Genomic DNA, 22046 nt, shown 5'->3' with positions numbered 1-22046 from the left:
GTCATACCGGGGTACAAATCATATTGTACTGATAGGGTGAATCGAATTGGTGGAGGGGTAGTATTGTATGTTAAGGAGGGCCTTGAATCAAAGAGATTGAAAATTCTGCAGGAAACAAAACACTTCTTGGAATCCCTATGGATTGAAATTATATGTGTAAAGGGGATACGGATAGTGATAGGAATGTACTATCGTCCACCTGGCCAGGATGAACAGACGGATGTAGAAATGTTATTGGAAATTAGGGAGGCTAACAAACTGGGCAACACAGCACTGATTGGTGATTTCAATTACCCCTGTATTGACTGGGTAAATGTAATGTCATGGCATGCTAGGGATGTCAAATTCCTTGACGAAATCAAGGACTGCTTTATGGAGCAGCTGGCAGTGGCATTCCTAGGGGGGCTGACACCCGGGGTGGATCGCTGATGCGCCCCGCCCCCCAGGTGCAGCACCCCCCCACTGGTGCAGCGCGACCCCCCTGGTGAAAGACCCCCCCCCCCCGGGTGCAAGCCGCTGAGGGGGTGCCGCGCGCTGGTCAGCTTCGTTCGTTTCCATGCTCCCTCTGCCGTCATTAGAGATGGCTGCCCTTATAGATGGCCGCCCCCATTCGATTATGCCCCTCTGAGCTTCTAAATGGCAGATGACGTTTAATGTGAGCAAGTGCAAAGTGATGCATGTGGGAAAGAAGAACCCGAATTATAGCTACGTAATGCAAGGTTCCACATTAGGAGTCACCGACCAAGAAAGGGATCTAGGTGTCATCGTTGATGATACGTTGAAACCTGCTACTCAGTGTGCTGCGGCGGCAAGAAAGCAAATAGAATGTTAGGTATTATTAGGAAAGGAATGGAAAACAAAGATGAGGACGTTATAATGCCTTTGTATAGCTCCATGGTGCGACCGCACCTCGAATATTGTGTTCAATTCTAGTCACCGCATCTCAAAAAAGATATAGTGGAATTAGAAAATGTGCAGAGAAGGGAGACAAAAATGATAAAGGGGATGGGTCGACTTCTCTATGAGAAAAGGCTGAAGTGTCTAGGCTCTTCATCTTGGAGAAAAGATGGCTGAGGGGAGATATGATAGAGGTCTATAAAATAATGAGTGGAATGGAATGGGTAGACGTGAAGCATCTGTTTATGCTTTCCAAAAATACTAGGACTAGGGGGCATGCGATGAAGCTAGAAAGTAGTAAATTTAAAATGAATCGGAGAAAATATTTCTTCACTCAACGTGTAATTAAACTCTGGAATTCGTTGCCGAAGAATGTGGTAAAGGCAGTTAGCTTAGCGGGGTTTAAAAAGGTTTGGACGGCTTCCTAAAGGAAAAGTCCATAGACTATTATTAAAATGGACTTGGGGAAAATCCACTGCTTATTTCTGGGATAAGCAGCAAAAAATGTTTTGTACTTTTTTGGGATCTTGCCAAGTATTTGTGATCTGGATTGGCCACTGTTGGAAACAGGATGCTAGGCTTGATGGACCTGTGGTCTGTCCCAGTATGGCAATACTTATGTAGACTTACAAAGTTCCATAGGTTACTAAGGAACTTTGTAAGTCTAAGTGCTTTGAAAATATGCCTCCACATGTCTTTAAATAAAGAACAGACAATTTTTAAAGATTGCAAATTATCACTGTCAACTGCTGAGCAAGTTGTAAATAGAAATAATATACAACCTAAATAGCAAGGTATATCTTAAGTTATTTCAACTGAATATTTCACCTAAATATTGCAGCTAAATAAAAACGTGGAGGAAAACACCAGTTTTTTTCAGTGCCTTGCCTGTCACTTAACAGCACTAATGGCTACATCAGACTCACAGAAATAGAAGCCTGCCTTTGCAGATCAGCAATGCGGCCGCACCGGAGAAGAGGACTTTGGCTGGCGGAGATTGGGGACCCCTGCCAGCAAAGGTACCCAACGGCGGCGGCGGGGGAGGGTTGGCAGCGGCAGGAAGAGGGAGTAGAAAGGGTTGGCGCTGGGGGGGGGGGGTCATCTGCACCCTGGTTCATAAAATTATCTATGGCGAAGCCCCGAGATACATGAAAGACCTCATAAACCTACCAATCAGAAACACAACAGGATCAACACGAACATACTTAAATCTCCACTACCCAAGCTGCAAAGGACTGAAATACAAATCAACCTATGCATCCAGCTTTTTCTACATAAGCACACAACTATGGAGCGCATTACCAAAAGCCGTGACAACAACTTATGATCACCTAAACTTCCGGAAATCATTAAAAACTAACCTGTTCAAAAAGGCATACCCTACCGACCCAACTTAAATGCCTGTACCCTGCAACACGACGAAACCAAAGTCCATAATGGACATATAAGAACTCTTCCTCTCTATGATTCTCTAATATGTCTGTACACACGAACCTTATTCTACCACAACATTACTGTATTTGTTCATACCCAAAGACGCAAAGAAAAGTGCCAGTGAACTAACTAACTACAGACCAGTAGCATCCATTCCCTTAATATCCAAATTAACGGAAGGGTTGGTGACCAAGCAACTTACAAACTATCTAGATAAATTTTCAATACTTCACGATTCCCAGTCAGGATTTCGGTCTAACTACAGTACCGAAACTGTATTAGTAACTCTTATGACTAAATTCAAACAAATGATTGCATCTGGTAAGAACATACTACTTTTACAATTTGACATGTCAAGCACTTTCGACATGGTTGACCACGGAATTTTATTACACATCCTTGAATACTTCGGAATTGGAGGCAACGTCCTCAATTGGTTCAAGGAATTTTTAACCACAAGATCATACCAAGTGACATCTAATTTGACTATTTCAGCAACATGAGCACCTGAATGCGGAGTACCACAAGGATCCCCCCTCTCGCCGACTCTATTCAGCTTAATGATGATACACTTGTCCAAATTACAATCAAATCAAAACCTTAATCCATACATTTTTGCAGATGACGTAACGATCTACATCCCATTCAAACAAGACCTAAAAGAAATTTCCAATGACATCAACCAAAGTCTCAATATCATGCATTCTTGGGCGGATGCATTCGGCTAAAACTCAATGCAGATAAAACCCAGTGCCTAATACTCACCTCACAGCACAACAAGAAAGAATTCACCGCCATTAACACACCAACTCTAAACCTTCCTATTTCAGAAACCCTAAAAATTCTTGGAGTCACTATTGATCAACACCTAACACTAGAGAACCACACGAAAAACATAACCAAGAAGATGTTCCACTCAATGTGGAAATTAAAAAGAATAAGACCTTTCTTCCCAAGGAGTGTTTTCCGCAACCTGGTACAATCAATGGTGCTCAGTCATCTAGACTATTGCAACGCACTATATGCCGGCTGCAAAGAACAAATAATCAAGAAACTCCAGACAGCCCAGAACACTGCAGCTAGACTCATATTTGGCAAACCAAAATTTGAAAGTGCCATACCCCTACGAGAAAAACTACACTGGCTCCCACTCAAGGAACGCATCACGTTCAAAATATGCTCACTAGTTCATAAAATTATCCATGGAGACGCACCAGCTTACATGTCAGACCTGATAGACCTGCCACCTAGGAATGCCAAAAGATCATCCCGCACATTCCTTGATCTGCACTTCCCCAACTGCAAAGGAATGAAATACAAAATAATGCATGTGTCAAACTTTACCTACCTGAGCACACAGCTATGGAACGCACTGCTGCGCAGCTTGAAATCGATATACGAAAGAACGAACTTCCGCATATTACTGAAGACACATCTCTTTAATAAAGCATACCACAAAGATCAACAAATGTGAATATGCACAACTCGCACATCTATATTCAGAACTTATTTCATAATATCTGCTTGTATACTATAACTTTGTTTATTTTGTTTGTTTTATTATCATCATGTTGACCAAAGTCCTGCAATACCGAATGTTTATCTACTAACATTCTTCCATTACTCATGATCTATTGTAAGCCACTTTGAGCCTGCAAAGAGGTGGGATAAGGTGGGATACAAATGCAACAAATAAATAAAATAAATAAAATACCGGAATTGGCGAACGCCTTTACGGTACTATGCAAGCCACATTGAGCCTGCAAATAGGTGGGAAAATGTGGGATACAAATGTAACAAATAAAATAAATAATTCTTTCTTTAAAATCTGAAAGTTTTGATTGGTTTTGGAAGCAGAAGGAAGCCTGTGCAAGCCCCTAAGTGCTGGTGGTGAGAAACCAGTGTGTGCAAGTCAGAGCAGACTCTAAAGTGAAAACACACATTGGCACCTGTTTCCTGCATTTAAATATGTGTTACAAACTAAAAAAAAAAATGAAACGCTTATATTTAAAGGCGCAGAAAACAGATGCCAATGTGTGCTACAGTGATAAAGGTATTTCACTATGCAACCAGTACCTCTTCCTCCTCCTTCCCTCCTCCCCTCTAGCGTTCTGGGCATATGCTGAAGAGCTGTGCTTAGCAAGCAGCTTTTGAGCGCATGCGCCAGGCACCACCCTCCCCTAACTTCTAAACAACTTCTTAATTCTCAATGCTATGAGCACACCTACATTTGCTTCTCATTAGCATTAAGCATTAGGGAGTAGTTCAGATGCGCTGTTCTGGTGCTATTTCTCCGGGGCTGTTCAGTACAACACTGGAGTTTTGAGCATCGGGGCCTGGATGAGGCAGGTGATGGATGAAAGTTGATTGAATCAAACTATCACCCCCGACATATGAAGGGACCCTGCTAAAGTGTGCTGAAATCTGGACTTAGCACATTTTAATGCAGGATTTTCTCATGAATTAAGCCTAGATTCTATGCAGCACATTTTAGATTTTAAAATATATATATTTTTAATGCATGTTGTGCGCTAATATAACAATTATCATTTGCAGTACTTGCTGGGGTTAGGAGAACTTACTGCCTCCTATTTGAGAGGCTGTACATGCTCCCGTGTTAACACTGTGTGATCCGGTTAGCATATACTAATCATACCATGCTAGCCGAATAGCCCAGGAACACCCACTCTCTGCCCATGACACATCCTGCGCCAAATATATATAGAAAAAATAGTTACCACGTGTATAAGTGCACGGCAACAGGAAAATTACTGCAAAACTCTTAACACATTTTGCTGTAAACTTTTTATCATGTGCTAACCTCATGGTAGGACTTAACGTCCTTTAATAAAAGGACCCCTAAATGAGGCAAGTGAAAAAACAAAGATCTTAATTTCACAAAGCTACTTGTAAAACACCAGGAAAGATAAAGAGACAGGGGACATATATAGATATACAGCAAGAAAGCAAAGAAACAATGCCCAGAAGGCCATGTGTATGGATACTCATAGTTGGCTAATATATATATATATATATATATATATATATATATATATATATATATATATATATATATATATTTTTTTTTTTTTTTTTTTTATATACAGTTTTATTGAAGAATTTGCACTTTATTTAGTTTCAATGCAGTTCCTTTAACAATCACTGGATGGCATCAGAAGGTTAAGGTTTTATTTTCTTTCACTATACATGAAAGGCACAGACTGAGTTTCAGAAAAATAGACATTTTACTTAGGCAGAGTAATGATAACTGATAGTACTAACCACATCACTCAGCTCTCATTATTTATGTCTCTTTTTTTTCTCATAGAATCTTTGCAAGTATTAGAGAGTTTTGTTGAACTCTAAACTATTTTATACTGGGTTTCAGCATACTTCCATATTCTGCAGGATGTACACGGCCAAGCTGTGCGTTTCCTCTTTCCTCTACTGGTGTCAGCATGCTGTGGAATCTGCTGCTGGAGGATGTGACTAACATAGCAAGGTTCAAAAGAGGTTGGACAGGTTTTGGGCGGAAATTTTCACATAAAATTATTAGGACCCTGTTTACTAAGGTGCGCTAGCGATTTTAGCGTGTGCTAAAAATTAGCGCTCGCTAACCATATAGTTACCCCTAGGAATATTATGGGCATCTACACGGTTAGCTCACACTAATGTTTAATGTGTGATGAAAACACTAGCGCGCCTCTAGCGCACCTTCGTAAACAGGGCCCTTAATGAGGAAGATTTGGGGAAACCATCATTTATCTCTTGAAATGTCATATTAATTTACTTCACTGTAATCACTATAATTTTATTCCAATTTTTATTAATATCACAACATCAATTCAGTACAATTTTGATACTTGGTACAATATATTTTTCCTTACTCTCAATCATACCCACACTCACTCAGAAACGGTTTCGAATATAACACAAACAGGAAATTTAACAGCAGAAATTGGATTACAAACATTGCAGAGTTTAGAAATTGTATAGTGTTAATATTCAAAAAAAAGGTTCAAGAAAATGTATGGTCAATATACATAGCTTGTGAGTGAGTGTGGGTATGATTGAGAGTAAGGAAAAATATATTGTACCAAGTATCAAAATTGTATTGAATTGATGTTGTGATATTAATAATAATTGGAATAAAATTATCGTGATTACAGTGAAGTAAATTAATGTAATCAGAGTGAAATCTAGATAACTCAGGATAAGGTTGAAATGTCATATGAGAAATTTGATTACTTTTGGGGTAATTGTAACTCAGACTGGCCACTATCAGAAAAACTATGCTGGGCTCAATGGACATTGGTTTGATTTAATATTGCTTGTCTTATATTTTTCTCTAGGAGTTCCTGGAGATGATTCTGTGATGATAGACTGTTTTTGGTGGGGGTTTTTTTGCAAAACATTTGTGTTACTTAGAGCTTCTTGTACAAAGCTGTGCTAGTGATTCCTGCATGGTAAATGAGAGGCTTCCTCTCAGCAGGAATTGCTAACATGGCTTTATAAAAGAAGACATCAGTTTCTCAGTGTTATTGCAAAACCTTTTTATTTGAGAAGTTCTTTTCCTGAAATACATTAATGATATTTATAATTACTGTATTAACTGTACTGTAGTTCCTGGAACTTTGTTCTGGCTTTTTATTTGTAATCTGCTTTAGGCACATGGGAGAAGCTGGTGGAATAAAAATGTATAGACTGTATTGTATTGTGTTTATTCTGCTTGTACAAAATTTCTGCTGGTTTTAAAAAGAGAACTAGAGAGACAGCCGTCATGAATAAGACCCCTATGTAGATGCCTGAGATTTTGCATGTGTGTGTGAATGTAAGAGCCAGTCAGAGAGAGAGAGAGAGAGAGAGAGAGAGCAACATCTTCATGAAAGTTGTTGATGCGGCCTTGCAGGATTATATAAAACTAGTAAAAAAGGCCCCATTTCTGACACAAATGAAACAGGCGCTAGCAAGGTTTTCCTCGGCTCCCCTGCAGCCATCCCTGTCCAGCGACCCTCCACTCCCCCTGCGCCCACTGCAGCCACCCATGTCCAGCGAACCTCCTCTCTCCCCTGCCCCCCCTCCTGCCACCCATGTCCAGCGACCCTCCTCTCTCCCCTGCCCCCCTCCAGCCACCCATGTCCAGCGACCCTCCTCTCTCTCCTGCCCCCCTCCAGCCACCCATGTCCAGCGACCCTCCTCTCTCCCCTGCCCCCCCCCCTCCAGCCACCCATGTCCAGCGACCCTCCTCTGGACATGGATCAGCTGTGAGGCATGTTTTTTTTTCCCCCCGGGTTCTGAAGTTGACATCATAATGGCTACAGTGATGTCAGCCTGATCTATGGAGCATAGCAGACCAACTCAGAATGAGCCACGGTCCCAGGCAAGTCAGAACGTTGGAGGTGAGAATTATTATATAGGACTAGGAGCAAGTCCTTGCTCCTATTTTTATATAATCCTGAAGGCCGCATCAATATTGGTCCTATATTATGTAGTACACCCTGACCTAGCAGGATGAGCATGGGTGTAGTGTGTGTGGGGGGGGGGGGCAAGGGGCATTATTCCCCCCCAAATGCTGCAAGGCATAATGTCAGAGCAGAGTAACTTCCTACTGTCTTTCATACTGAACTAGTGTTCCTCTCTTCTCCCACAGTTCACGCATCTTTGTTCCTCCATACAGCACTAGTATCCTGCTTCCTCTTCCCTTAAACCTCTGTTCTGAGTCAGATCAACAATAAAAAGAACAGCGGGGTGCCTCAAGCCTTTGTGCCAATGTACGCTGAAGTTTCAGCTAGATCACATCCCCTCTAACGCACACTTCCTCTACATCATAGGGCAGCAGATATAGAGTACTTTGACATGAAGGCTGGAAGTGCCCCGCTGTTCTTTTTACTGTTGACACTGGCGAGGATGGAGGAGCAGTTTGAGGAAAGGTGGGTGGGAGGACAGTGTGGAGGGATACTGACGCGGCATGGAAGAGAGATTTGAAGGGATGGGGAGAGAGAGAAAGAGATTCTGGAGCACTGAAGGTAAAGAAGTGGAGAGCAGGAGAGGAGATGGAAGGTGTTGGGACTATGCTGGGGGGGGGGGGGGGAAGGACAAGAGGGGATGGTGCAATATCATTGGTTGCCTGTTGAATTTAGGATATACTACAAATTGTTGACATTTGTTCACAAAACTTTGTATAAGGGGGTACCTGTCCATCTGGAACCACTGGTTAAACCATATGCACCAGGGAAGACTTTGAAGTCTGGGGCAGTGCCAGGGCGTGATTACCAATGACAAGGGAGAGTGCATTCTTTTGGAGAGCTCCAGTGCTGTGGAACCAAGTCCCCTTGGATTTGAGATTGGAGACATTTTAAACAATTCAAGTGGAAATTAAAAGCTTTTTTCAGAAGAAGTTTGCACAAGAACTGATGTGGGACTCTGGGTGATCATCTATAGTAAATTGAAGATAATGTGCAGGAACATTTTTTTTAAGGATATGTGTGGTGTAATTGGTCTTGTTAAGTGGGATCTTTTCTATTTTTAATAGTATTTCTTTTTTTTTCTATTTTATAAGTTTTAGTGCAAACCACTTTAAATGAAGAAGAAAGATGGTATATCAAGAAATGTAAACTATTAAGCTAAACTATCAAATGGGGCAGGATATGCTTGACTAGATGGGGAAAAAGCTGTACTATGTGGGAATAGAGAGGTGGCACGCAGGAAAAGAGAGGGAAGATGACAGACCATGGGGAGGAGGTGGGAAAGAGAGAGGGTGGTGCTTAAGCATGTGGATGTGAGGGCAGGAGAGTAGCTAGAAGGTGCTGGACCATGTTGAGGGGGGGCAACATGGAAATGTGTTAGTTCGAAAAGGGGAGCAGGAATAAAAGGAGATGAGAAGAAAGGTGCTAAACCTTATGTGGGGGACAAGAAGGGTAGTTGCAGGACCACATGAGAGTAGGGAGGTGGAGAGGATTAGAAGGAAGATTCCAGACTATATTGGAGGGGGTGGCAAGAAGAGGGATGCTATACCATGTTGGGAAGGGGGAAGACAGAGGAGATATGCTGGACATAGGGAGAAAGGAATAGGGAGAGGGGAAAGCTGATGTTAGTAGATAGTAGGGTGGGAGAAGGGGACATCATGTTAAAAGAAGGGGCTGGGGCTGAGGCAATGGCTGGTGGTGGAAGAAGAGAGATGACTCAGACTGACAGATTCTGGTACTGGGGTTTGATTTGGAAGAAGGGCCTTATGCTGGGGCTGGTTGCTGACAGGTCCTGGAACTGGCAAGTAGCAGTGAAAGAAGAGGGCTGATGTTGGGGAGTGAGAAGAAGAGTACAAACTGGCAAAGGGGCGAAAGCAAGGACATATATAGGAGAAGGTAGAGATGTACAAGTAGAAGGATGGATGCTGGGGCAATGAGGAAAAGCAGGATAAATGAATATTGGGGAGGAAGGTAGGTGAGTGGGTGCAATTTAAGACCATATACAGGAGGGGGAGGGCAAATGGATATTTGGGATGGGGGAGAGGCAGTGGCAATGGATGCCAGGAATGGAGAAGAAAGATGCAGATGGCTATGAAGCAGGAAAGAGAAAGGGAATGGGATTTGATATACCGCCCTTCTGTGGTTACAATCAAAGTGGTTTACATATTTAATGCAGGTTCTTGTTTTGCATCTGAGGCAATGAAGGAAGTGACATATGACAATGTCAGGTTTTTGAAGGAGGTGAGAGTGGTTATTATTATTATTTATAGCATTTGTATCCCACATTTTCCCACCTATTTGCGGGCTCAGTGTGGCTTACAATACATAGTGAATAAAGGAGATACATTTTGTTACAATTCAATTATGAGTTACATCATGAAGGGTTATGGGAGGCAAAATCAAAGTATCATTAGGAAAAGAGAACAGTGGAGTGTAACAATGGGGAAAATGATAAGGGCGATAGGACGATAATAAGAAACATTTGGGTATAGCGATTTAACTATAGGTAGAGTTCTAAGTGCGGTGAGGATATGGGGGAAGAGAATTCAGAAGAGAGTGTGTTGATGCACTTCTGTTAGTTTGTATGGACTTCATGCGTTTTGATCCTTGCGATAAGTTTTATCAAAGAGATGAGTCTTCAATAGTTTGCGGAAGTCGGTAAATTCGTAGATCGTTTTCAGGTTGCGTGGTAGTGTATTCCAGAATCGCGTGCTCATATAAGAGAAGGTTGATGCGTGCAATACTTTGTATTTTATGCCTTTGCACATAGGGAAGTGGAGGTTGAGGGGTGTTCGGGATGATCTTTTAGCATTTCTGGGTGGTAGGTCTATTAGATCAGACATGTATGCAGGGGCTTCACCGTGAATGATTTTGTGAACTAAGGTGCATACTTTAAAAGTTATACGTTCCTTGAGTGGGAGCCAGTGTAGTTTCTCACGTAATGGTTGTGCACTTTCGTATTTTGGCTTTCCGAAGATGAGTCTGCCAGCTGTATTCTGGGCTGTTTGAAGTTTCCTCAGTATTTGCTCTTTGCAGCCTGCTTATAGTGAGTTGCAGTAGTCCAGATGGCTGAGTACGAGTGATTGCACTAGGCTGCGGAAGACAGATCTTGGAAAGAACGGTCTTATTCTTTTCAGTTTCCACATGGAGTAGAACATCTTTTTGGTTGTGTTGTTCGCGTGAGTCTCAAGTGTTAGGTGTCGGTCGATAGTGACTCCAAGGATTTTTAAAGTTTCTGAGATTGGCAGATTTAGTTTAGGTGTGTTGATGGCGCTAAATTTTTTCTTGTTGTATTGGGAGGTAAGTATGAGGCATTGAGTTTTTTCTGTGTTTAATTTCAGTCGAAATGCATCTGCCCAGGTGTTCATGATGTGTAGACTTTGGTTGATTTCGGTGGAGATTTCTTTAATGTCTTGCTTGAAAGGAATATATATTGTTTCATCATCAGCGTATATGTGTGGGTTAAGGTTATGGTTTGATAGAAGTTTTGCCAAGGGGATCATCATTAGATTGAAAATAGTTGGTGAGAGGGGGGATCCTTGTGGTACTTCACTATCAGGGGTCCATGCGTCGGACGTAGTTGAATTTGTTGTGACCTGGTATGAGCGCAAGGTTAGGAACCCCTTGAACCAGTTTAGGACATTGCCTCCGATGCCAAAATATTCAAGTATGTGTAATAGGATTTCATGGTCAACCATATCAAAGGCACTTGACATGTCAAATTGTAGGAGGAGTATGTTGGTGCCGATTGCAATCATTTGTTTAAATTTGGTCATTAGGGTAATTAATATTGTTTCCATGCTGTGATTTGTTCGAAATCCTGATTTGGCATCATGCAGTATTGAGAACTTGTCGAGATAGTTTGTGAGTTGTTTGGTTACCATTCCTTCGGTTATTTTGGTTATTAGAGGTATAGATGCTACTGGTCTGTAGTTAGTTATTTCGCTTGCGTTTTTGTTAGTGTCTTTGGGTATTGGGGTGAGTAAAATTTTTCCTTTTTCTTTTGGGAAAAGTCCGTTTTGTAGCATGAAGTTCACGTGGTTTGTTAGGTCTATTATGAATTGCTGAGGAGCTGATTTAATGAGGTTGTTTGGGCAGATAACTAGTTTGCATTGGGATTTGGCGAATCTTTTGAGTGTTTTAGAGATGAGGTCTTCTGATATTAATTCGAATTCGGTCCAGATCCTGTCTGCTGGGTATATTCCATCTTCTGGGTCTAGACAGTTTAGGAGTGTGGCGTATTCAATAGGGCTGGCGGGTGTTTTAAGTCGTAGTTGTATAATTTTCTCCTTGAAGTATTTCGCGAGGTCGTTGACCCCTGGTGTATCTTTGCTGTTGTTTAACTTGTGTGGTGTCTAACAATTTATCTACTAGGAAGAAGAGTTTGTGTGTGTCTTTGTAGTTTGGTCCAATCATCGTTTTGTAGTGTAGTCTTTTAGTCTGTTTTATGGTGTATTTGTATTTCCTCCGAAGTAATTTCCAGGCATTCAATGTGTGTTCATCTTTCTTTTTGTTCCATGCACGTTCTAGTCTTCTGACTTGTGTTTTGAGTTCTTTCAGCTCTTCAGTGAACCATGGATTAGATTTTTTTCTATGTGATGTTCTGGTTTGGATTGGGGCAATTGTGTCTAGTGTTGTCTTACATATATCGTCCCATTCTTGGAGGAATTGAATGGTGTCTGCATTTGTTGACCATTCATTTTGGTAGACCTGTTGCCAGAATATTGTGGGGTCTATTTTTCCTCTCGTGGTGTATGTTGTTCGTTCGTGTTTGTTGACTGCGTTTCTGTGTATTTTTCACCAGTGGAGGGAGACATATGCTTTATGGTGGTCTGTCCATGGTGTGGGTGTCCATCTTGTGTCTGTAAGCAGGAGAGTTGAGTCTGGGTCGAATTTGTGTGTAATGTGTGTGTCCTTTTTCATGTGTTGGTTGAGTATTAGGTGCGTGTAAGTCCCAGAGTTTTAGGAATTCTTTGCATTCTGGTGTGCCTGTTGAGGTGTTGTCTTCGAGGTGTAGGTTGATGTCTCCTATTATGAGGATGTTTGAGGCAGAGACACATGTGTTTGCGATGAAGTCCATGAGTTGTGTTTGGGAGTCTTTCCATTTTCCTGGTGGTCTGTAGAATAGGATTGTATTGAGGTGTCCTTGTAGGTTCGGATGATTGATTCTTGTCGAGGCGATTTCGAGTTGTGGTGAGGTGGATTCACCAGTGGTTGTGATGGTGAACTCGGATTTGTATATTATGGCTATTCCACCACCTCTTTTTCCATTTCTTGTCCAATGGGTGATTTTGTATTCTGGTGGGCATGTCTCTTTGATGGCGGGGTCTGTGGGGCTGTGAAACCATGTTTCCGTGACGAATAGAAGGTCTAGGTTCTCTGTGGTAATCCAGTCTAGTATGTCTACTGAGTTGCTTACTGCTGATCTAGCGTTGATGTATCCTATTTGGATTGAGCGGTATGGTTCTGTGGGGAGGTTAGGTGTGTTTATTTTTATTAGTTGTCTATTTCCTCGGTGGTTGAATTTGTTGTTGTTGGTTTTCTTCTCTTTCTGTTGGTGGTGTTCGTGTGCGGAGACTTTGCCTTTTGGTTGGTTATTGTATTTTTGGTCTGGTGAGTTGTTAATAGGTTGTACATATAGTTGGTGTATTGTGGTTGGGTTGCTGTTGATGTTGGGGGTGGTCCATGCGTGGTGGATTATGGGAATGAGATAAATTATTATCAGTAGCTTATTGGTGTTCATGTTGGATATATGTGGACGGTGCTCGTGGGAGTGTGGGTAGTGTTGGTGGTTTCAGTGGTGTTTGTGGGCAGTGCTCGTGGGAGTGTGGGTAGTGTTGGTGGTTTCAGTAGTGTTTGTGGGCAGTGTTCGTGGAAGTGTTGGACAGTGTTGGTGATATCTAAAGCATTTACCGGGAGTCTTTCACACACGTTATGGAGCCTATAAAGCAGTTAAAGCATTTGGATGAAGCATTTATAACATTTAGAGCATTTGTAGAGAGTCTTTCAGCATGCAGCTAGCATTTAAAGTACATAGCACATTTAGTCATTTAAAGGGAGTCTTTCAGACATGCTATAAGCATATTAAGCAATTAAAGCTTTAGATGAAGCTTTTAGAGCATTTATAACATTTGAGAAGAGTCTTATAGCATGCAGCAAGCAGAAATTCGGGATAAAGCAATCGGTTTATTTAAGTTAGGTATTGCTCACGAGTCTTCCATAAATAGAGGCTGATGTTCTGGTCAAAGCGTCCGCCAGTCAGGTTTGTGTGTGTCGGCTGTCCCCTGTTGCTATATTGATCTGGACTCTGGGTTCTTTTTTTTTTTTTGCGTGTGTTCCGGTTTGCTTGCTCTTCAGTCGGGTTCGCCGACATCCCTCGGTCTCCAGTCCAGTGTGGCTTCACTCCGGTAGGCAGTGACAGCACCGGCTGTCCTTCGTGCGGATCAGCCGCTCTCCTCGCGTGCACCTCGCCGGGATCAGCCGCTCCCTCGCGTGCACCTTTCCAGGGAGACCGCTCAAATACCAGCAGTCCCTCTCTCTTAGCCTCAATCGGGGGCTGAGTGCCTCTGGGTCTTTTCGTGTATCGGGAAAAGACCACGAGGGAGATCTGCAGGGCTGGGACCGGTTCCAGCGGCAGCCGCCTGCCAGGCTGTTTCGCAGCACCTCCCGCTCGTTGATCAGGGCCTCCCTGTCTCCCGCAGTCTCTCCCTCTGCACTGCCAGTGAGTTCCCCAGTTGAGCGGGTGGGGGGCTAAGTCTCACGGTTTGGTCCCTCTCAGTGCCGCGCTCCTGTGCTGATCAGCTGTTCGGGTATGATGAGTCGGGAGGAAAACTTCGTCCACTCTTTGTCCCTCAGTGTCTTGCTCAGTTAACTGGCTCAGCGACAACTTATTGAATAACAAGGGGGAAAAGGAAAAAAAAAAAAACTCTCTCACCGGGGGAGTTGGACTCGTCCGGTCTGGACTCGTCGTGGCCACTCGGTAAGCCGATGGCCGCGGCCTATCCGGGTCGCTCTCTGGCTCGCGCTGGGGTTCAGTGCTAGAGCTCGCGCTGGGGCTCAGCGAGGTCCTTTCGGTTTTCCGGTGATTCACCAGTCGGCCGCGTGGCCAGGCTCACCGTCCCCCGATCAGGACAGGCAGGTCGGTCTTGGCAGCAGGATGATCGTCAGGATCTGCGAAACGCGACCACGGACTGCCTCTATTGTTCTCGGGCCACTGTTCGTCCGGATCGCCCGCAGCTGCTCGAGCCCTCTTTGCCCTTCGCTCTTCGCGTGGTCAGGCTCACCTCTGGCCACACTGAATGTAAGACCAGGCCTGGGGGAATAGGAGCCTAAATAAGGGGATAAAGACTTAAGGAAGAGACTGCACAAGCGCCTCTGACTAAACTAGATCCTGCAGTGTCTGCTAGAGGCTATCTGTTAATGCTGTGGTACAAAGTACAAGTTTTAAAACTAAGGGGACAAGACTATGGAGATTAGTTGATAAAATTTGCTTTTTTTTAATTTTTATTCTGCCTATCACTAACCTACAATTCCTCCTTTAAACTCCAATCTTTAAGTTCCCAAAGCAGAAAGCAAAATAGTGTTCACTTACCAGAGAAATGTCCTCTTCTCTCAGAACTGCTCAGAAAGAAAGTTCTGTGGGACCTTTCCTCTTTATATATTTTTTGAATCTAATGGGCCTTTCTTAAACAGGGTCTTTCAAGTTAACTCAGCAACCTAATTAAACTCTGGAATTTGTTGCCAGAGAATGTGGTAAAGGCGGTTAGCTTAGCGGAGTTTAAAAAGGTTTGGACGGCTTCCTAAAGGAAAAGTCCATAGACCATTATTAAATGGACTTGGGGAAAATCCACTATTTCTGGGATAAGCAGTATAAAATGTTTTGTACTTTTTTGGGATCTTGCCAGGTATTTGTGACCTGGATTGGCCACTGTTGGAAACAGGATTCTGGGCTTGATGGACCTTTAGTCTGTCCCAGTATGGTAATACTTATGTACTTATGTAACCTATGCAAATATTCTACTTCCCCACACCTTAATTAACACCTAATTGAGGTCATTGGATGTGCTACCTCTCCAGCAGCCAAAGAACAGAAAATAACTGTCTTTTAGAACAAGAGTTTTTGGCTGTTACGTTTCTACCTCTAGAAAAGGTTTCAGTTTAAAACTATGGAAAAAATGCCTATTTTTAGAGAAATTTTCAGTTTAAAACTATGGGAAAAGGGTTGTACACTATGGCAACTAGTTAATAATGCTTCTCTCTCTCTCTCTCTCTCTCTCTCTCTCTTTCTCTCTTTATTCCCCCCTTAATACTAAACTTGCTTTTCCCTCTCCCTCTCTCTCTCTCTCTCTCTCTCTCTTTTTATTCCCCCTTAATACTAAACTAGATCCTGCAGTGTCTGCTAGAGGCTATCTGATAATGCTGTGGTACAAAGTTCAAGTTTTAAAACTATGGGGAAACGACTATGGAGATTAGTTGATAAGATTTGCTTTTTAAAAAAATTTTATTCTGCCAATCACTAACCTACAATTCCTCCTTTAAACTCCAATCTTTAAGTTCCCAAAGCACAAAGCAAAATTGTGTTCACTTACCAGAGAAATGTCCTCATCTCTCAGAACTTCTCAGAAAGATCAAGTCACCTGGTTCCGGAGAGGAAGGGTTACAATAAAGCAATCTTGCCATATAGTTTCCAGCTGTATTATTACTTATTGTTATTGTTTCTGAAGCTACTAGTGTATATAACACTGTACAAATACACATAAGACAGTCTGGCTCCACAGAGCTTAAAATTTAATCAAGAGAAACACACATGACAAACCAGAGAATCTGTTTACTCTTTCCAAAAATACTAGAACTAGGGGGCATGCGATGAAGCTACAAAATAGTAAATTTAAAACGAATCGGAGAAAACTTTTCTTCACTCAATGTGTAATTAAACTCTGGAATTCATTGCCAGAGAATGTGGTAAAGGCAGTTAGCTTAGCAGGATTTAAAAATGGTTTGGACAACCTCCTAAAGGAAAAGTCCATAGACCATTATTAAACTGACTTGGGGAAAGTCCACTGCTTGTTTCTGGGATAAGCAGTATAAAATGTTTTGTACTTTTTTGGGATCTTGCCAGGTATTTGTGACCTGGATTTGCCACTGTTGGAAACAGGATGCTGGGTTTATTGGACCTTTGGTCTTTCCCAGTATGGGTACATGAATGTATTTATTATAGAGATATGGCAACATGTTATCTTTTGCAACTATCCCCTTAGCCTTCTGTTCCTAGAGAAGACAGGCTGTTTATCCCTGCTGTGCCCAACCCCCGAATCCCACAAAACCAGAAAGATTTCTTTCGAGTGATTCAAAATATTTGATAATTAAAATCTTTTTTTTAATACATCATGTAACACAAATGAAGAAGGTGGCTAAAATATTTTGAATATTTTGAGATCTTGGTGGGCAATTTGCCAATTGAGGGCGTATCTGAGGCAGACTATTTGAAAAACCTACCGGTGGGAGATTACAAGGGGCCACATTTCATAGAAAAACTTCAGCCTCCCCCCCCTGCCCCCAACCGGCAAGTCATCTGGGACGGACTGTTTTACAGCAGCTATGCTCTGCTGGAGCCAGTGAAAAGCTCGTCCCTTGCTTCGACTGGGGAGCATCAGGGGCCTTAGGCACATGTTGCTGACAAAAACAAGCGTGCTGGGGCTGAACCTGAACAGGCTGGGCTCTGTGGGAAGTAGGCACCCCTCCTAGACTTGCCAAAAGACCTCCTAAATGAGGAGGCTGATGCAGAAGGTGCCTGGTGGGAAAGAGAAGAGATGGTTTCGGTGTGTTTTTTGATTTGGTCAGCTGTTCCAAGTCAGAAACATGCAGCCATGAGAGTCTGCGTATTGCTATACTTTGAGCAGAGATCCTGGTTGCCACATCAAAGGTGTGTTGTAGGCTCTGGCTTACGACACACCTTTTGCTGCTTGGCCAACTGGTGTACCGACTTGGCCTGCTTCGGTGGGAGAGAGTCCAACAGCTTGCGCACTGTGTCACGCAAGTACACGCTTGTAAAGAGCTGGTAAGACTGTATATAGGACACGAGCATTGAGGCCTGGAATATCTTTCTCCCAAAAGAGTCCAAGGTCCAAGCTTCTCTTCCTGGGGGCGCCGAGGCATAGTCTTTAGAACTCCTGGCTCTCTTGAGAGCGGATTCCACTGCCATGGGAATGGTGAGGCAACTGGGGCCTATCAAAACCTGGACTGATATACTCATATCACCCCTCTCCTCGAGTCACTTCACTGGCTTCCGATCAGGTACCGCATACAGTTCAAGGTTCTCCTACTAACCTACAAATGCACTCGATCTGCAGCCCCTCCTTACCTCTCTACCCTCATCTCCCCTTATGCTCCTACCCATAACATCCACTCTCAAGACAAATCCCTCCTTTCAGTACCCTTCTCCACCACCACCAACTCCAGGCTCCGCCCTTTCTGCCTCACCTCACCCCATGCGTGGAACAAACTCCCTGAGCCCATACGCCAGGCACCCTCCCTGCCCATCTTCAAATCATTGCTCAAAGCCCACCTCTTCAATGTCGCCTTCGGCACCTAACCACTACACCTCTACTCAGAAAATCTAGACTGCCTCAACTTGACATTTCGTCCTTTAGATTGTAAGCTCCTTTGAGCAGGGACCGTCCTTCTTTGTCAATTTGTACAGCGCTGCGTAACCCTAGTAGCGCTCTAGAAATGTTAAGTAGTAGTAGTATCAAAACCAGGTGTGCTGTGGATCTGATATATGATAATGCTGGGCAGACTTATATGGTCTGTACCAGAGCTGGTGGTTGGGAGGCAGGGCTGGTGATTGGGAGGCGGGGATAGTGCTGGGCAGACTTATACGGTCTGTACCCTGAAGAGGACAGGTACAAATCAAGGTAGGGTATACACAAAAAGTAATACATATGAGTTTATCTTGTTGGGCAGACTGGATGGACCATGCAGGTCTTTTTCTGCCGTCATCTACTATGTTACTGTTCTCTCCTTATTTATATTCAGTGCATGTAATTGTTCCTGTACTACAGGTAAAGTAAGAATTAATGATTTAACTAACTTGATCAGACAAACTGGTTAAAAATGAAAATGTTTAAATATTGTATTCATAAAAATAAGTACTAACGTTCTTTCTTTTGGGGGTGAGGGGAGTGGATTCCTGGATTTAATGTAGCGCATGAACAAGATATAAACTAGTTTAATAAAGGGTTGAGTGTCATTGAGTGTCTCTTTAAATAGAACCATGGAGGGGAGCCAAGGAAAGGTGGAGTCCTAAATCACCTCTTATAACAGATGTTTGTAGAATCTGAAGTGTATCAGATGACATTCTAATTATCGCTCCCAATGAGAGTACTGCCTTTGTAATAAAAGGACAGAGTGACAAGCTATATAGTCAGTGACTTGAAACCAAATCATTTGTTCTACCTTTATGTCTTGTTGAAAACTAGTAGCCTGCAGGGTTGCATTTCACTAGTCTGTCGGCTGAATTTAATAACAAAAGAGACGGTGTGATGGATTCCCAAAATAAGATTTTAATTAAAGGTGGTAAGGTAGTAAATGGTGATTGTTCCTTCCTTTCGGATGTCTACATTGAAGATGGTGTTGTGAAAGATATTGGCGTAAACCTGAAACCGGCAAAGCCAGAAGGGGTGAGAGTGATTGATGCCAGTGGTAAGCTGGTGATCCCTGGAGGAATTGATACTCATACCCACTTGCAGTTCCCCTTCATGGGTTCACAGTCAATTGATGATTTCTACCAAGGAACTAAGGTACTGGACTATATCAGTTTCATATAGCATAGAAATATCATGCAGTGTTCTCAACTATCCTAAGATGGAGGATAATTTTTGTAACGTAATTTGCAAACTTGCACAAAAAACATACACATAAGTTACACCATATATGTACTTTCCCTTTGAAAATTACTCTACTGAAGCTATACCTGTTACTTCATACTCACAAAATTGTTAAGAAAATTTATGTGCGGGCTTTTGAAAATCAAAACGTATGTGCAGAAGTCCAAACTCCATCCCATATCTGCTCTGGGAATGCCGCTTGCTTGCTGTGGCTGAAAGATTGTGTGAAAATGGTATTTTGCACAACCATGTACTTCAACCTGAATAATATAGTCTGGGCAATTTTAGAGCAAGTCAATTCTGTGCATAAACTACAATTTTTGTATGCAAATAAAACGTTTCTGAAATTGCTTCCTTAGGGTAGTAAGGAAAGGGTAATGTTTTTAAATTGTAAGACATTTTAACAAGACATGATGACATGAAAGAACAGGCATCTTCATTTTCACATATGCCAAGTTCTTCAGTAGAATACTTAGGGCTCATTTTAATAAGCCACAGTAAATGTGGCTTGTGGTACTGTGGGTGGGTGTTTTTGGTGTGTGCTGGGCCATTTGTTACCGCAGCTTGGAAAAAAGTTTTTTTTCAATTGGGGTAGTAAATGGCTGTGCACGAGAATTAAAGGTAGTGTGCGGCTATTTCCTGCCTGAGCCCTTATTGCCACCCATTGACCCAGCGGTAAGGGCTCACACGCTACACACGCGGAACTCATGCAGCATAGGAAACAGAGAGTGGGGTTAAATGGGCAGTATTCACAATGGAGAAGGGTAGTTAGTGGGGTTCCTCAGGGATCTGTGCTAGGACCGCTGCTTTTTAATATATTTATAAATGATTTAGAGATGGGAGTAACTAGCGAGGTAATTAAATTTGCTGATGACACAAAGTTATTCAAAGTCGTTAAATCGCGACAGGATTGTGAAAAATTACAAGAGGACCTTACGAGACTGGGAGACTGGGCGGCTAAATGGCAGATGATGTTTAATGTGAGCAAGTGCAAGGTGATGCATGTGGGAAAAAAGAACCCGAATTATAGCTATGTCATGCAAGGTTCCACGTTAGGAGTTACAGACCAAGAAAGGGATCTGGGTGTCGTCGTCGATAACACACTGAAACCTTCTGCTCAGTGTGCTGCTGCGGCTAAGAAAGCGAATAGAATGTTGGGTATTATCAGGAAAGGTATGGAAACAGGTGTGAGGATGTTATAATGCCGTTGTATCGCTCCATGGTGCGACCGCACCTTGAGTATTGTGTTCAATTCTGGTCGCCGCATCTCAAGAAAGATATAGTAGAATTGGAAAAGGTGCAGCGAAGGGCGACTAAAATGATAGCGGGGATGGGACGACTTCCCTATGAAGAAAGACTAAGGAGGCTAGGGCTATACAGCTTGGAGAAGAGACGGCTGAGGGGAGACATGATAGAGGTATATAAAATAATGAGTGGAGTGGAACAGGTGGATGTGAAGCGTCTGTTCACGCTTTCCAAAAATACTAGGACTAGGGGGCATGCGATGAAACTACAGTGTAGTAAATTTAAAACAAATCGGAGAAAATTTTTCTTCACCCAACGTGTAATTAAACTCTGGAATTCGTTGCCGGAGAAAGTGGTGAAGGCGGTTAGCTTAGCAGAGTTTAAAAAGGGGTTGGACGGTTTCCTAAAGGACAAGTCCATAAACCGCTACTAAACGGACTTGGAAAACTCCAAAATTCCAGGAATAACATGTATAGAATGTTTGTATGTTTGGGAAGCTTGCCAGGTGCCCTTGGCCTGGATTGGCCGCTGTCGTGGACAGGATGCTGGGCTCGATGGACCCTTGGTCTTTTCCCAGTATGCCATTACTTATGTACTTATGTGGCTGCGCTACCAATTAACGCTGGGAATGCCCCATGGTAGAAAATAGGAAAATATTTTCTACTGTAGGAAACAGCGCATGCCAGCTTCGACATTACCACCGGCTGGGTGCCCTACCCAGGCAGTGGTGTCGATTTTGATGAGACCACAGATTATACACTGGAGTAATATTTTTCGCAGAAAGATCATGGGATAACAGGAATATTTTTAGCTAAGAAGAGAAAATGAGAGAAGGAAGGCGTTTAGTTTGCTGTTATACTGCGTTTGTCCAGGAAAGTCCAACTGAAATGCAGAATATATTGCAGTTGCCTCTTGCTCTGTAGCATTGTTCTTATTATGTTGGCTTTCATTTGGTCTCTGATGAGAAGTGCTAATAAGGAGCCAAGGAATAAAGTAGCCACTGGACAGTCAGTTTTGAAAGTAAGGAGCGTAGTACAGCAACCACTAGGCATGAGGATATAAAGGTTACAACATATACATCTATGCAACAAAACTCATTAAAACTATTTTAGCGTGGACT

At 42.7% G+C, this 22046-nt stretch overlaps 1 protein-coding gene across 2 annotated transcripts in view; it reads left to right on the top strand.

Annotated features, from left to right (window-relative positions):
- The window catches only part of DPYS (dihydropyrimidinase), a 120354-nt gene that overhangs the window by 18862 nt on the left and 79446 nt on the right, over window positions 1–22046 (top strand). The window contains exon 1 of one of the 2 annotated variants that reach the window (XM_030217937.1): window positions 19210–19594. The exons of the other annotated variant lie outside the window; for it this stretch is intronic. Coding sequence (XP_030073797.1) covers window positions 19337–19594 — 258 coding nt within the window. The 5' untranslated portion in view covers window positions 19210–19336. Of the gene's footprint in view, window positions 1–19209; window positions 19595–22046 lie in introns of those variants that run through there. 2 annotated transcript variants of the gene reach the window in all.

Source organism: Microcaecilia unicolor, chromosome 1 (genome assembly GCF_901765095.1).
Source record: "Microcaecilia unicolor chromosome 1, aMicUni1.1, whole genome shotgun sequence".
Lineage (NCBI taxonomy): Eukaryota > Metazoa > Chordata > Amphibia > Gymnophiona > Siphonopidae > Microcaecilia > Microcaecilia unicolor.
The sequence above is the reverse complement of the archived record's forward strand: the minus strand, read 5'-3'. Positions and strand labels throughout refer to the sequence as shown.